The 13,362-nt window shown below is 40.0% G+C and overlaps 1 protein-coding gene and 1 long non-coding RNA gene across 3 annotated transcripts in view; one reads left to right on the top strand and one right to left on the bottom strand.

The window, feature by feature from the left end:
• Positions 1-13,362, top strand: part of PURG (purine rich element binding protein G) — a 49,039-nt gene that overhangs the window by 28,585 nt on the left and 7,092 nt on the right. For both annotated transcript variants that reach the window (XM_069978125.1, XM_069978126.1), the window contains exon 3: positions 3,836-5,114. In XM_069978125.1, the coding sequence (XP_069834226.1) occupies positions 3,852-4,826 (975 nt within the window). In that variant the 5' untranslated portion in view covers positions 3,836-3,851 and the 3' untranslated portion in view covers positions 4,827-5,114. The remainder of the gene's footprint in view (positions 1-3,835; positions 5,115-13,362) is intronic.
• LOC138797671 (uncharacterized) overlaps positions 9,028-13,362 on the bottom strand; it is a 48,012-nt gene continuing 43,677 nt past the window's right edge. Inside the window, exon 3 of the long non-coding RNA XR_011363974.1 lies at positions 9,028-9,108. This is a non-coding gene — a long non-coding RNA (uncharacterized lncRNA). The remainder of the gene's footprint in view (positions 9,109-13,362) is intronic.

Raw genomic sequence — 13,362 nt, 5'->3', positions numbered from 1 at the left:
GATCTGCAGCGAGTCTCGCTGCAAATACGCAGCAAGGGGACTCGCTGCAGACCCGCCAAGTGGGTTTGTAGCCCTATAGCGCTTTTATCCTTTGGTCTATGGGGCTGTGTCAGGTTTAATTTTTTGCATCATGATATGTTCTTTCTATCGGTACCTTGATTGCGCATATTCGACTTTGTGATCGCTTTTTATTACAATTTTTCTGGATTCGATGCGACCAAAAATGTGCAATTTTGCACTTTCGGATTTTTTTGCGCTTACGCCATTTACTGTGCGAGATCGGGAATGTGATAAATTAATAGTACGGGCGATTACGCACGCGGTGATACCAAACATGTTTATTTTTATATATATAACATGTGAAAAGGGGGGTGATTCTGACTTTTATTAGGGGAGGGGGCTTTTTATTATTAACAACACTTTTATTTTTACTTTTACACTTATACTAGAAGCCCCCCTGGGGGACTTCTAGTATAAGTGCACTGATTTCTCATTGAGATCTATGCTGCATAGATCGATGAGATAGGCACATCAATTGCTTCCAGCTGCTGCAGCCGGAAAGCAATCGAATGCCAAGTCTGGATCAGCGCCATTACTGCGTTGACCCCGGACGGGGTAGCATGTGTGGATCGCTCCTCCGGGATAACGTCCCGGAGGAGTTATCCTCCCCACTAGACACCAGGGAAGTGCTGCAGTAAGTAATCAGATGCAGCTGTCAACTTTGACAGCTGCATCCAATTACTTAGTGGGCACGGCGATCGGACCGTGCCCGCTAATAGCCGCGGCACCCGGGACCGCGGCGGTTAAGAGCGCGGCCGCCGCGCTGCCCCGCTCTGAATGTGTGGAGGCGGCCCTGGACGTACGGGTACGTCCAGGGTCGCCTAGGGGTTAGAGCGTCACTGTTGTTTAAAAAGTTTTTTTTCAGAAATCAATACTGCAGGCGATTTTAAGAAACCTTGTAATTGGTTTATTAGCCAAAAAATGCATTTTTATCATGAAATAGCAGTTTGAAGCTCTTCCCCCTGTCTTCATTGTTCTCTATGGAGAGGGGAGGGGTGGAGGCAGATGAGGCACCATAACAGGACAAAAAAGAGGTTATTTACAGCTACATCACCGGCTATCTCCTCTGACAGCACTGACCTCTCTGAATACCGTTTTAATGCAGATCCCGCTGTGTAATCCTTTGTTCTCTGCTGGCAACTAATCTCCCTCCTCCCCTCTTCATAGAACAGACACTGTGTAAAAGAGTCTAGATTTCCTAATAATGAGCAGTGGATGAGAGAAAGGAGGGAGGGGGGACCTGGGGAAAGGCTTTTTAAATGCAGATAATGGCAAATTTGCCTAATAAACCCAATTAAAAAGTTTCTTAAAATCGCCTGTACTTTAAACCTGTAAAAAAAAATACACATACAGAGTAGACACTACTGTATAGTATCTCAGGTACAACTCATAGTATAATATCACAGATGCAGGAAAAGGTTGTGATGAAAAATTTATGCAAAGTCTATGTGTATATGCAAAGTTTATGTGCATCAAATGCAACCTAAAATAGGTAACGGAGATCCGTGATAAATACCACTTAAAACACAAATACCACAGTGTCAAGAAATACAATAGTGTCTACTGTGTTGTTGTTTTTTTTTTTTTAAATGTTCTTTTACTCGGTGTGAGTCAACAGGTGCACACACTGAGAGCTGCACCAGTATATAAATGCTTCAGCGCTGGGATTTTGTGTTTGAGTTTAAACATACTTGGGATAAACATCTGGATGGACCAGTTGAACTTTTTGAACTTTGCTCCCTGGGCAGCGCCCCCCCCCCCCCTTGAACCCCCGGACAGGGCCCCGCATACATAGCTGCTCCTGTGTGTCCTACTGCCAGTGCCGGTCCCTCTGCAGAGATCTGGCCGTCAGCTCAGCTGCGTGCTCAATATGCAAATAAACTGAGATGAGTCCGATGGTCATAGGAAATGACTGGAGCAGTGATTTCCTATGGCCATTGGACTCATCTATGCTCATTTGCATATTGAGCGTGCAGCCAAGCTGACAGCCAGATGTCCACGGTGGGGCAGGCTGGAACGGGTATGTATGCGGAGCCCTGTTCGGGGAGGGGCAGCCCGGGGTGACAGGTTCCCTTTAAGTTTCTATGCATAAGTGTAACACCACACACAAACTGGCCACAGGTGAGGTGCTGTTTTTAGAAGAAAGTAGCTGTGCTCTTTTTAATCCTGCATAACCCCTTTTAGGGTCTGTCCACACGTACAGACTCGCGACGTAAATCTTGCTGCGAGTCTGGCAGGTCCTGGCAGTTCCCTGTCACTACATACGTATGTAATCCTGCCGCCCCCTTAACCCCTTCGGCTCCCACTCTGCTGCGTTTTATACATTACCTCTCCTTGCTGCACGAGATACCGGTGTACTGCTCTCCCGCCCAGCCAATCAGTGGTTGCGACTGGGCAACACACTGATTGGCTTGGCAGGAGAGCAGTACACCGTACGTGTGGACAGACCCTTAGGGTGCATTCACACGTACAGGATCCACAGCAGATTTGAATCTGCAGCAGAGCCGCAGCAGATTTGATGGCCCGGATTTGATTTGCTTTGCTTTGAATCTGCGACATTAAATCTGCTGCGGATCCTGTACATGTGAACGCACCCTAAAAAAGAAAAAATGTGTTTTACATATTTAGACTTTTGTGTTTCTGGGCCATAAGAATAATATTGGACTGGAGGTAATGTATTGATTCACCCTAGTATGATTATAAACTATAATATTAAGTCAGAGCATCTGTCTTCTATATTGTCTTTATGCATCATGTGCTAAAAGAACTAAAGTACAGTTATCAGAGTAAACATTGCCAAGTATAATTTCTGCAGGCCTCTAAAGGCCCCTAGAGAAGCGCTCACTTACCGTGCCTCTTCGATGGCTCAATAAATGTGTGGCCTGGGTGGCACAGACACCGTTAGCAATGTCCTTGCAGCCCTTGCTTTAACAGCTATTACACAGAACAATACACGTCTGGCAGACTATTTTAACAATGTTAAAAGACAACGATCTCTCCTCAGCTAAACAATGTCTTTATTACATGGGAAGATATCTGCTTGATTGGGTAGATAATTTTACCGTGTTGCTGTCATATAAGAAAACATAACCTGATGTGGTCGGCGGTGTCCCCCGCTGTAGCAGACGTTACTTCCGAGACAAGCTTGTCTCGAGAGTGATAGCCCATTCTGCCAATCAGTGGCTGCGGTGATGTCGCATCTCAGTCACTAATTGGCTAAGCAGGCTGGCACTCCTGAGATGAGCTTGTCACGGTGGCTACAGACAGCAACCGCATTGGGACATCAGGGAGCGCAGGGATGTAAGCATAACGTATTTGTTTTCTTATATTGCAGCAACATGTGCAAAAATGTGCAAGCGCTGTATAAACCCTTTAAAGCTAGGGATGCAGAGATTGTGAAGTGTTTGGCTATGTTCCATAACGGTAGGTTATAGTTTTATAAACTTCTGTTAGTCCCCTTTTAACTATTACAAATCTTATGTCCATGCCCTTATGTTGGATTTGTGGCTTGGTGCTGCAAAAGAATGAGTATTTTTCTGTAGTTTTTTCTGTAGCTCAGAAAGATATTATAATACATGGACAGCCAGGGTCTGCCACAGTGATACAAGCTCTTTTTGAGCTGCGTATTGCCCTAGCTTAGGTAATCTATTGGTTCCATTGGGTAAAACAAGGCAATGGGTCGTCCCTTTGTGAAATTGTATGTTGTAATTTTAACTGTGTAATATTTTTTTTTACCATTCTGATTTGCATTGCTTTTTAATATTTTTCTTTCCAGTTGACTGAGACTAAATATGGATCGAGGAAGAGGCCAAAGGGACAGTGCAGGTATAAGCAGGAACATATACCCGCAGCAGTACAGCTACCCCTCTACACAGAATTTAGAGATACAAGAGTTAGCATCTAAACGTGTTGACATTCAGAAAAAAAGGTTTTATTTAGATGTCAAGCAGAGTGCTCGTGGTCGCTTTTTAAAAATTGCAGAAGTCTGGATTGGTAGAGGTCGACAGGATAATATTAGAAAAAGCAAGTTAACATTATCCTTGTCTGTAGCTGCTGAATTAAAGGATTGTTTAGGAGATTTTATTGAGCACTATGCTCATCTAGGTCTTCGAAGCAGTCATTCTCAAAGAAGTGAACATGGAAATGAAAAAGAGCACGATTCTAGGAGGAGGCCCCATCCAGCCTCACCTTCAGGCTCTGTTGGGTCAGAAGAACCAGCAACACACAGTGTTCTTAAAACTGAATATATTGAACGAGATAATAGGAAATATTATTTAGACCTTAAAGAGAACCAACGGGGCAGATTTTTAAGAATTAGACAAACAATGACAAGGGGGCCTGGAATGATTGGTTACTTTGGTCAGAGTTTGGGTCAGGAGCAGACCATAGTTTTGCCAGCGCAAGGTATGATTGAATTTAGAGATGCATTGGTTCAGCTTATTGAAGATTATGGAGAAGGAGATATAGAAGAACGACGAGGTGGTGGGGATGAACCCCCTGAGCTTCCAGAAGGAACATCTTTCCGTGTGGACAATAAGAGGTTCTACTTTGATGTGGGCTCCAACCGTTATGGCATATTCTTGAGGGTAAGCGAGGTTAGACCACCCTATCGCAACACTATCACAGTCCCTTACAAAGTATGGACAAGGTTTGGGGACAATTTCATCAAATATGAGGAAGAAATGAGAAAAATTTACAATAGCCATAAAGAAAAGAGAATGGATGTACGTGTGGACAGTAGTGAAGAGCAAGAGTGTCCCGAGTAGAGCAAATGCCAATGAACACCTTACGAAATTGAAGTCTTTTTATTGGAGACAAATTCTGTAGTCTTTTAGAAGATTTCCCTATTTTTCATTTTTGTTCATTCCTTTTTATTTTCTAGCAGAGTATCAATGGACAGAAAAATCCTCCAAGAGTCTGGTGTCCACGATTAAGCCTACAACACAAACACTCCTATGAGCTTACCAGCCTCTGATAGAGCTGCTTCAATAATTTCAAGACTGTACAAGTGTTTTTTTGATCAGCACAAAGTTCATCCTTTTAAAATATTTTAGGTAAGGCTTGAATTGCACTATCAAAGCAAATTACATTATATCTATATTTCTACTTGCATAGATGTATAGATATAGAGATATATTTATCCTTCTCGACATTTTTCTTTGATTTCCAGACTGCTTTCAGCTCTGCCAAGCTTATATACAGGGCATTTATTACTGTGAATGTATATGAAATGCATTTACACATTTGTTAAACTCTGTTTAGAGTTGAGAATGTCTGTTGGATGCCCAATCCATCAGCGACAAAGAGACGAATGGTAGCTGACAGTGTGTGTTAACTGTTTACACTGTTTACAGCCAAGGAATTTATACATCTCAAAAAACTGTTCATGTGTCAACAGCTGCATTGTTACTGTGATAGAAAAGACATCCGGACAGTAGCAGTTTGCATATGTAAAAGAGTAGAATTATGCCTTTTAACAATATTCCTCCCTTCATGGCTATTTTATATAGAAATATATAGATTATGGTGCACCTCTGTATAGGCCTGTTGTACTCTGACAAATTGTTTATATTGTAAGTCAAGGTATTTGACCCCCTCCTTCCCCCCCCCCCCCCCATGTGCGCGCGCGAGTGTCAGATCATATTGAAAAAGCTATTAGTGAATGTTAAGATATTCTTTTAGTTGAGTATTGTTTGATTGTGTTTCTGCAGCATCTCCTAGCAAAGATGGTTTGGATGCTTTAAAAATGGAAAGACCTTTTAATTCCACCTGAATAGTGGCGTAGGGTTCTCATTTATAACAATGGACAATTGAACCATACCAAATCTGCCCTTATTTATGTACCGTTTTGCACAAGGGTTGCTGACTTTGTATGTTGGGTGTAGAAGCACTGAAAAGTTTTATTTTTATTTAAAGGAAAAATATATATATCTATAAATATATATATCTATGAACCATTAGTGTTTAATTATAAATTGTATGTATACCATAGTTATGCATGTTAAGCATATCTATAGTTATCTTTTAGTAATGATTATAAGTGGGGTCTACAGTAAGTATCACTGATCACTGTTGCTGCTAAACACAGTGCCTGTTGTAATAGAGAACATGTTCAAACTGCTAATTCAAGGATGAATGTAACTACTATTCGTTCAGACCTTGTGGCCCATGACTTTCCCACAGTAACTCTAATTCCTCTATTTGTCAAGGGCTGGCCATTGTTATTATTTATAAACAGTAGTTGATAAATGCAGAGGGTAACATATTTCCATTTTTTTTTTTTATATTGCAAAATAACTTGTCAAACCCCTGATTCATTTGTTTACTCTGGTAAAGCCTTCTTCCCATTTGTATTGTAATGGTGGAATTATGCTACAGATGGGTGATTTTTTTTTCCTTCCGTTTAGCATTCCGTCCTCCAAAGAACGTAAAAAGAACATTCTCATAAATGCATAGGATACGCTCATGCAAAATGTACCATTTCAGCAGTGTGATTAAGGCCTAATGGATGTTTCCTTTAAATCCTATATAAGATACTTTTTAATAAGTAGAATGATCAGGCCTTTCATTAATCTTGCCATGAAAAGCCAGACGTGGACTGAATCCACATGAGGTGATCACTTTATTTTTGTATCTATCAAAAGTGTAGTTCCAGTTTATAGATATTATAAAAGGAAGTTTATCGATCTGTTGCATTATCATATTTTATTTTCCTTTTTAGGTTTTAAAGGGGTTATCCAGTGCTACAAAAACATGGCCACTTTCTTCCAGAGACAACACTACTCTTGTCTCCAGGTCAGGTGTGGTTTGCAATTAAGCTCCATTCACTTAAATGGAAATGAGTTACAAAACCCCACCCAAACTGGAGACAAGAGCAGTGCTGTCTCTGGAAGAAAGTGGCTATTTTTATGTAGCGCTGGATAAACCCTTTAAATTGGAGCTTACCTCTGTTTTTATAAAACTACTGATATGCCCTAGAGAGGGAAGAAAGTTTATGAACTTACATGAAGTTCCCTCTACACATGGGCCTTAAGGCCAATACAACTTTATGGAAGCTCCATCACCATTAAGCTCCGTGTTTGTCAGAGGGACATAGTGCTTGGGCCTTTCAGTTCTGCTTATTGGTGATGCTCAAGGCTCACTTATATCTTTTGTCTTATAAAAACAGAGGTACACTGTTCAATTCTAGATAAAAAATTTAAAGGACTGTACACAATAATCATTTTTCTGAATTACTTTTGCTTTCAGTTCGGCTGCTCATATCTTTGCATTAACAAGCAGAGAATCCTGCTCTACCTCCATAGCACCCATAGCCAGCATAAGAGCCAAGGCAATAGATTACCATTACCGTTGTAATACAGTCTTTTGTGGTCTACTGATACTATGGAGGCAGAGCAGGACACTGTCGAATGCATTTGTTATGAGCAGCCAAGTGGTCAGACTATGGCTGATCTGTGCAACTATTTACAAGCAAAGGGAAAGTAATTAAAAAAAAAAAATGATTTAGCGCATAGTCATTTTTCATCTAGATTGGCAGATATACTTTCACATATTTGCAGTTAAAAGCTGTGGCGCACAATTTTTTTGTCTTTTTACTAGCTAAAAAAAATGCAGTTGATCATAAAAACAATCTTTGAGCCTCTGGAGTTTGCACATCCTTCAACATTGCCCTCTTAGCTGATATAGTAAAACTTGTAGGGCTCATCAAGTAATTTTGGAAATACATTTATTTATTAAATTTGCCTCATTTTCCTGATATGCAAAGTGTTGGTCAGTAACCTAGACAGTGAGCTGTCAACAATTGGGGGTAGCTGGCATATCAGAAGTAGAATAGTTTGCTAAATTAATTTAGCTTGGCGAGCCCTATAAGTATAACCATCAGGTACATCCTTTTATATGCTAAAGCACTGGAGGCGGGCCGGACCGACCCCAGTAGGAGGAAATTCCCTCCCCTCTATGACGCGGCTCCGTTAGAATCAATGGAGCCGCGTCATGGAGGGGGGGTTTCCTCCCGCTGGGGGTTGCCTGGCCCGCCTCAAGTGCTTCACCCCCAGTCCAGTACCCGTGGATAAAACGGCGCTGTACACGGGAACTGGGCCGCGGATAAAAAAAACGAACCGCGGCACCGGCTTCCCCGTGATGGCGCCGTTCTATCCGTGGGTCGTATTAGGATGATGTACCTGATGATACATCCTCTTTAAAGCAGTAGTTCTGTCCAGATTACTCTTGCTTGTTAAAGGATATCATAATATGCTGTGCCAATGTATTTAGTAAAGAAAGGAATATCTTACATATCTTTATATTAAAATTTGAATTCACTCCAATAAATGTACCAGAATTGTTCCGCACAGATTCGTCAAGGCCTTTGTATTTAATGATAAATTTTGAGCAAGAATTGTGAGTTTTTGCACAGCTTGGAAAAAATGCAGAAGCACTAAAAAAAAATGCTCAATGATAAATATGGCCCTAAATCAACTAATACTGACCTAAACTGAGATTAGACAGTCTACGAAAATGTGCCAGATGTATCAAAGAAATATGAACCACTATGATCTATTAGGCATATTTAATGGTTTTTACAAAAGAAAACTTTCTAAACTGCTAACACTGTTTAAAATCTGTTAGGTCAAGAAAGTCAGAGGCTTTCCCAAGGCCTTCAACTGACATGCCTCCTTGTTCCCTCTCCCATCCCTATCCCTGCTTGATTGACAGTCAGTTGGAAGCTGAGCCCCAAGAAGGGATAGGGATGGGAGAATGAGTGAAGAGACAATCAAGCATTCAGCACTTCAGGGGCTTGGAAAGCCTCTTTGACTCTTGGCACCAGTTGATAAAAGCTTTTTTCCATGTTATAGAGGCACTGGTGGATATTATAAAGGTACCATGTTTCTCCTTACTCTTACAGCTATCTTTAAAGAATACATTATCTGGCTTAAATAAAAAAAATGTTAAAGTCTAAACTGCTAAACCTGCTAAGTTGCCATTGAGATGGTGTTCAAGCTTTGTCTTCTTAGATATAAAATGTATGCTCCATTGGACTTATGGGATGACCTGAAATCCCAAAAAAATTTAAGATTATTAGGTGGTGTCATTGGCAGAATTACAGCTATGATATTAATATGTACAGTTCTTAATAGAACCAGAACCAAAACGATATCCAAATTTATGTGTTGGGAATAGAATCCCCATTGTTGTGTAGTTTAGAACAGTGCTTCTAAAACTGTGAGGCAGGCCTCACCTGGTTGTTGGTGAGGCCCAGCCCGGGCGACAGTTTTCACAAAAGTAACTATGATCTGCACAGTCCTTTTTCTGTTTGCAAAAATCTCCATTTTAGCCACATTATTAAGTTATTTTGTACTTGCTTTATTAGTATATAGAGCTTGGGAGATGGGTGGAAGACAGCCCTAGCATTATGTCCAGCTTTTAAATGGACTTTCACCACAAATAGTGAGGCCCAGGCACCCTCTTGGTCAGTCTGGTGAGGCCCAGGCATTGCCTTGGTCTGTTGGGTGAGGCTCCAGTAGAAAAAGTTTGAGAAGCACTGGTTTAGGAAACCAGTAACATTATGAAGGAGCATAGTTGAAATGACTGATATTACCTCTCTAATACTACTACTTAAGCACTTTGTAAAGGGAGTTTGCGATGTGGTTACAACATTCGTGACTTTAAGTCACTGTGTAAAATTTCACAACTTCGCATATAAATATATATCTACTAGACCATTCTATAACTTTACTAAAGGCAACTTCAGAAGTCCATTGTCTGTCAATTTTATTACTTTCTAAGTGGATTTTATACCATAAAATACGTAGAAGAAATGTAGGCTAAGTAAAAGTCATAACGTAGTATTTTAGTTGTGTCAGTTGCCGAAATTCTTATATTTTTGTTGGTGCTAAAATAACATTGATCTAGAGGAACAGTGCAATATATATGATATATAAAATGTATGTGATGATGGACATGTTACATTAGACAAACCATTGTAGGAATTTATAGCTTACTATACCTAATTGTGTGTATGTCTATTTAGATCAGGTCTGCTTCCATGAATAGGTTCTTTTCTTAAAAAGTATAATCTACAGAGTAGAAGCTATTTATTGCGAATACTGTTGAACCTTTTCTATGAAGTCAGCATTAGATTATATTGTGTTTTACTTACGCTTGGAGTACCATATTGTAGTGTTGATGACTGTGCTAAAACAAATCTTTCGGTGTGTCTCATTACTGAAATATGACATTTTATTATAGTCCAGATACTGCCCTGATCCAGTTAGGATTTCCAAGATTCCGTTATTACCAGTTAGGTATACAACACTCAAAACTATAAAATATCCCTAATAAGTGTTAAAAACTAAATATTGCAATGAGGCCCTCTAACTTCGTTATACTGTTAAATGGAATGTGTCATCAATAATTGTTATATTGCTAAAGTGAAGTTTTTGTTAAAGGGAACCTGTCACCCCGGGAGAGCAGGCCAAACATACCCCTGGATAGAGCCCCCATACTTACCCCCTCCTGCCAGGCCCACTCCTGATGGCAGTCTCTTCGCTGGGAAATCGCCTCCACTCCTCAGCATGCTTTTTATGCAAATGCGCATAGACGAGTCTCATTCTCATAGAAAAACACTGCTTCAGGGTGCCTTCACACCTACTGGATCCGCAGCGGATTTTCATGCTGGGAGTTTGCAGCGAGATTGGGCGTGCATGGGTTAAAGAGGGCCGGGGCTGCAAGCTGAGGCTGGCCGGCGGCGGCGCAGGGGTTAAAAGGGCCAGGTCCCATGCAGGCAGTGGATCCGCTGCGTGTATGGGACCCATTGAGCTTCACAGTACAGGATCCGCAGCTGATTTTGCTGCAAATTCGCAGCATGAAAGTCCGCTGCGGATCCTGTAGGTGTGAACGCACCCTTAGTGATTTCCTATGTGCATCGGACTTATCACTGCTCATTTGCTCATTTGCATTAAGAGCAATTTCCCAGGAGAGGGACCAGCAGGAGGGGGTAATTATGGAGGCTCTATCTAGGGGTAGGGTGGGTTTGGACTGCTCTTCCAGGGTGACAGGTTGCCTTTAAACACTTTTGTTTTATTTTATGATCTATATTGTAATGAAATCTTGCAGCTGAAACTTCCTGTTCTGTACTGATCATTTTCAGCAGTCTTCTGATCAGACAGGAGTATAGTGAAACGTTACACCAGCAAAAGTAATCCTTCAAACTACTAAAGTAAATCAACATTTAAAATCATATAATTTACACTATGTGGATATCTGTCCCAGCATACATAATGCAAAAAAGCTTGTCTGTACCCTGGAATAAATACCAGCTTACATGGTGGGAGAAGTGAGAGAAGCCCCAAAATAGGTCATCTTTTCAGACTGGTACTATTGGTAGTAAATTTGAAAGATTGGTCTAGAAGGTAGGCTTTCATATAATACTTCAAATATCCTGTGCCTGCTGTGACACATTCTATACAAACATGAGTTTAATAAATAAGTCCACTATTTTTTTATTTTTTTTTTTATGCAAAAGAAAATGTGATTCCATATTTCTTTGCTATCAGCTAATAAATTAACAGGATATCTGTAAGTCCTTACTGCTGTGTAACACCCCAAGGACACCAGTACTTTATTTACACACAGGACAGACAGCAGAGTGTAATATCTAAAAGCATATTACTCAGACACACATTTCATGCACAAGAGGATAGACTGTCAATCATTTTAGTCCAGGTAACACCTTTAATTTATTTTCGGTTCTGTTCACAACTGAATCCATTGCAGATTCAATCATTCTTGATTTGGATATAGCTCTGCATACAGTGATAGTTTTCCTTAAATACAGCAGAAACCTCAGCAGAACCTGACAGACCCATTTATAAGTGTTGACCATCAGGCACACTATCAGGTGTGCCGTACAATAGATTTGAATTCCATTAGAAAAACACAGAAGATTGCAGGAAAAGACCATCTAGTCTGCCCATTTTCTTATTGTTATCATCTTAGGATCGATATGTTTATCCCAAGCAAACCACCTCTGTTTGACATTTGTTCCAAGCATCTACTACTTTCAGTGAAGTAATATTTTCTCATGTTTCTTTGGTGAAAACCCAATGTGACTAGAGCCTATGATTATATTGCAGCCTGGCACTGCTGATATAAACTTATTGAAAATGGGAAAATAAGAATCGTGTAGCAGGAAGATAACTTTCAAAGCAGTCTTTTACATGTTTCTTTATCACCATTTCACTCTCCATTTGGAGAGAGGGTGCATTTATACCCACCTCCTTATAGTGGTTTGTTGGTTTCAACACCATCCTAAGAATAATCGAGCACCATCCTAAAGGGTTACCATGAAAGATAACATTGAGGGTTGTTTGCTGTTGTATCATTGCTTTCCCAAATCTTGCCAAGGAAGATTCTTAGTGTAAACAAACTATTTAAATTATATCACCAAGTGATTAAAGGGATTATCTAGTATTAGAACAAAAATACTGCAAAAATAGCACCACACCTGTCCTTAGTTTGAGTGTGGTATTGCAGTTCAGCTTCATTTACTTCAGTCATTCATCATGTGTAGTAGACATTATATGAATGCTAGTGTCTTTATTCATGGACAGTGTTAAACCAGCTGAGGGAAACTATTGCATGCTAAACTTTGTAGAGATCTGCATTCAGTTTTTGTGCTGCCAACCTATAACATACATTATCAATAGTTTTTAGTTTTAGGCTTTTATGTGCCATTTACCTAGAATGAATTATTACTAACGGGACCATTTTCAGTTCTGATTCCTTTTTCGCTCTTACACAAATGGGGAGGTGGGAGATCTCACACCCCTCACCCGGTTTCCATGCTGTATGTGCAGTGAAATAGTGTTCAAATATGGCATTCTAGTTAAATGAATCGTTGAATACTCATTTAAATTCTTACCTTAAAAAAACACACATGCTATCATATGAACTTCTAAATGTTTTCACTGCTGCAATTTAAAAATCAAGTTACCGATACAATTTTATATAAAAGGGCTTGTCCAAAAAGATAGAACAGCTAGTGCTGCAAGACATGCAAATTCTAGTTTCTGTAGTATAGTTTTTTGTGATATTATAAAAATGTATTTTTAATATATTTTCACACCGACAAGAGAAATATATTATAGAGAAGATATATACAGTATATGTGTGTGTGTGTATAGGATTATTATTCGTTTTCTTGCACTAACACACTTGGCCATGTAGATGTAGCGTTTCGTTTTACACATATATTTCTAAGAATTGTATATCTAGCTGGTGCAATAACCTTATTTCTATACCAAG

Source organism: Dendropsophus ebraccatus, chromosome 7 (assembly GCF_027789765.1).
Source record: "Dendropsophus ebraccatus isolate aDenEbr1 chromosome 7, aDenEbr1.pat, whole genome shotgun sequence".
NCBI classification, from domain to species: Eukaryota; Metazoa; Chordata; class Amphibia; order Anura; family Hylidae; genus Dendropsophus; species Dendropsophus ebraccatus.
This window is presented reverse-complemented; position numbering and strand designations above follow the sequence as displayed.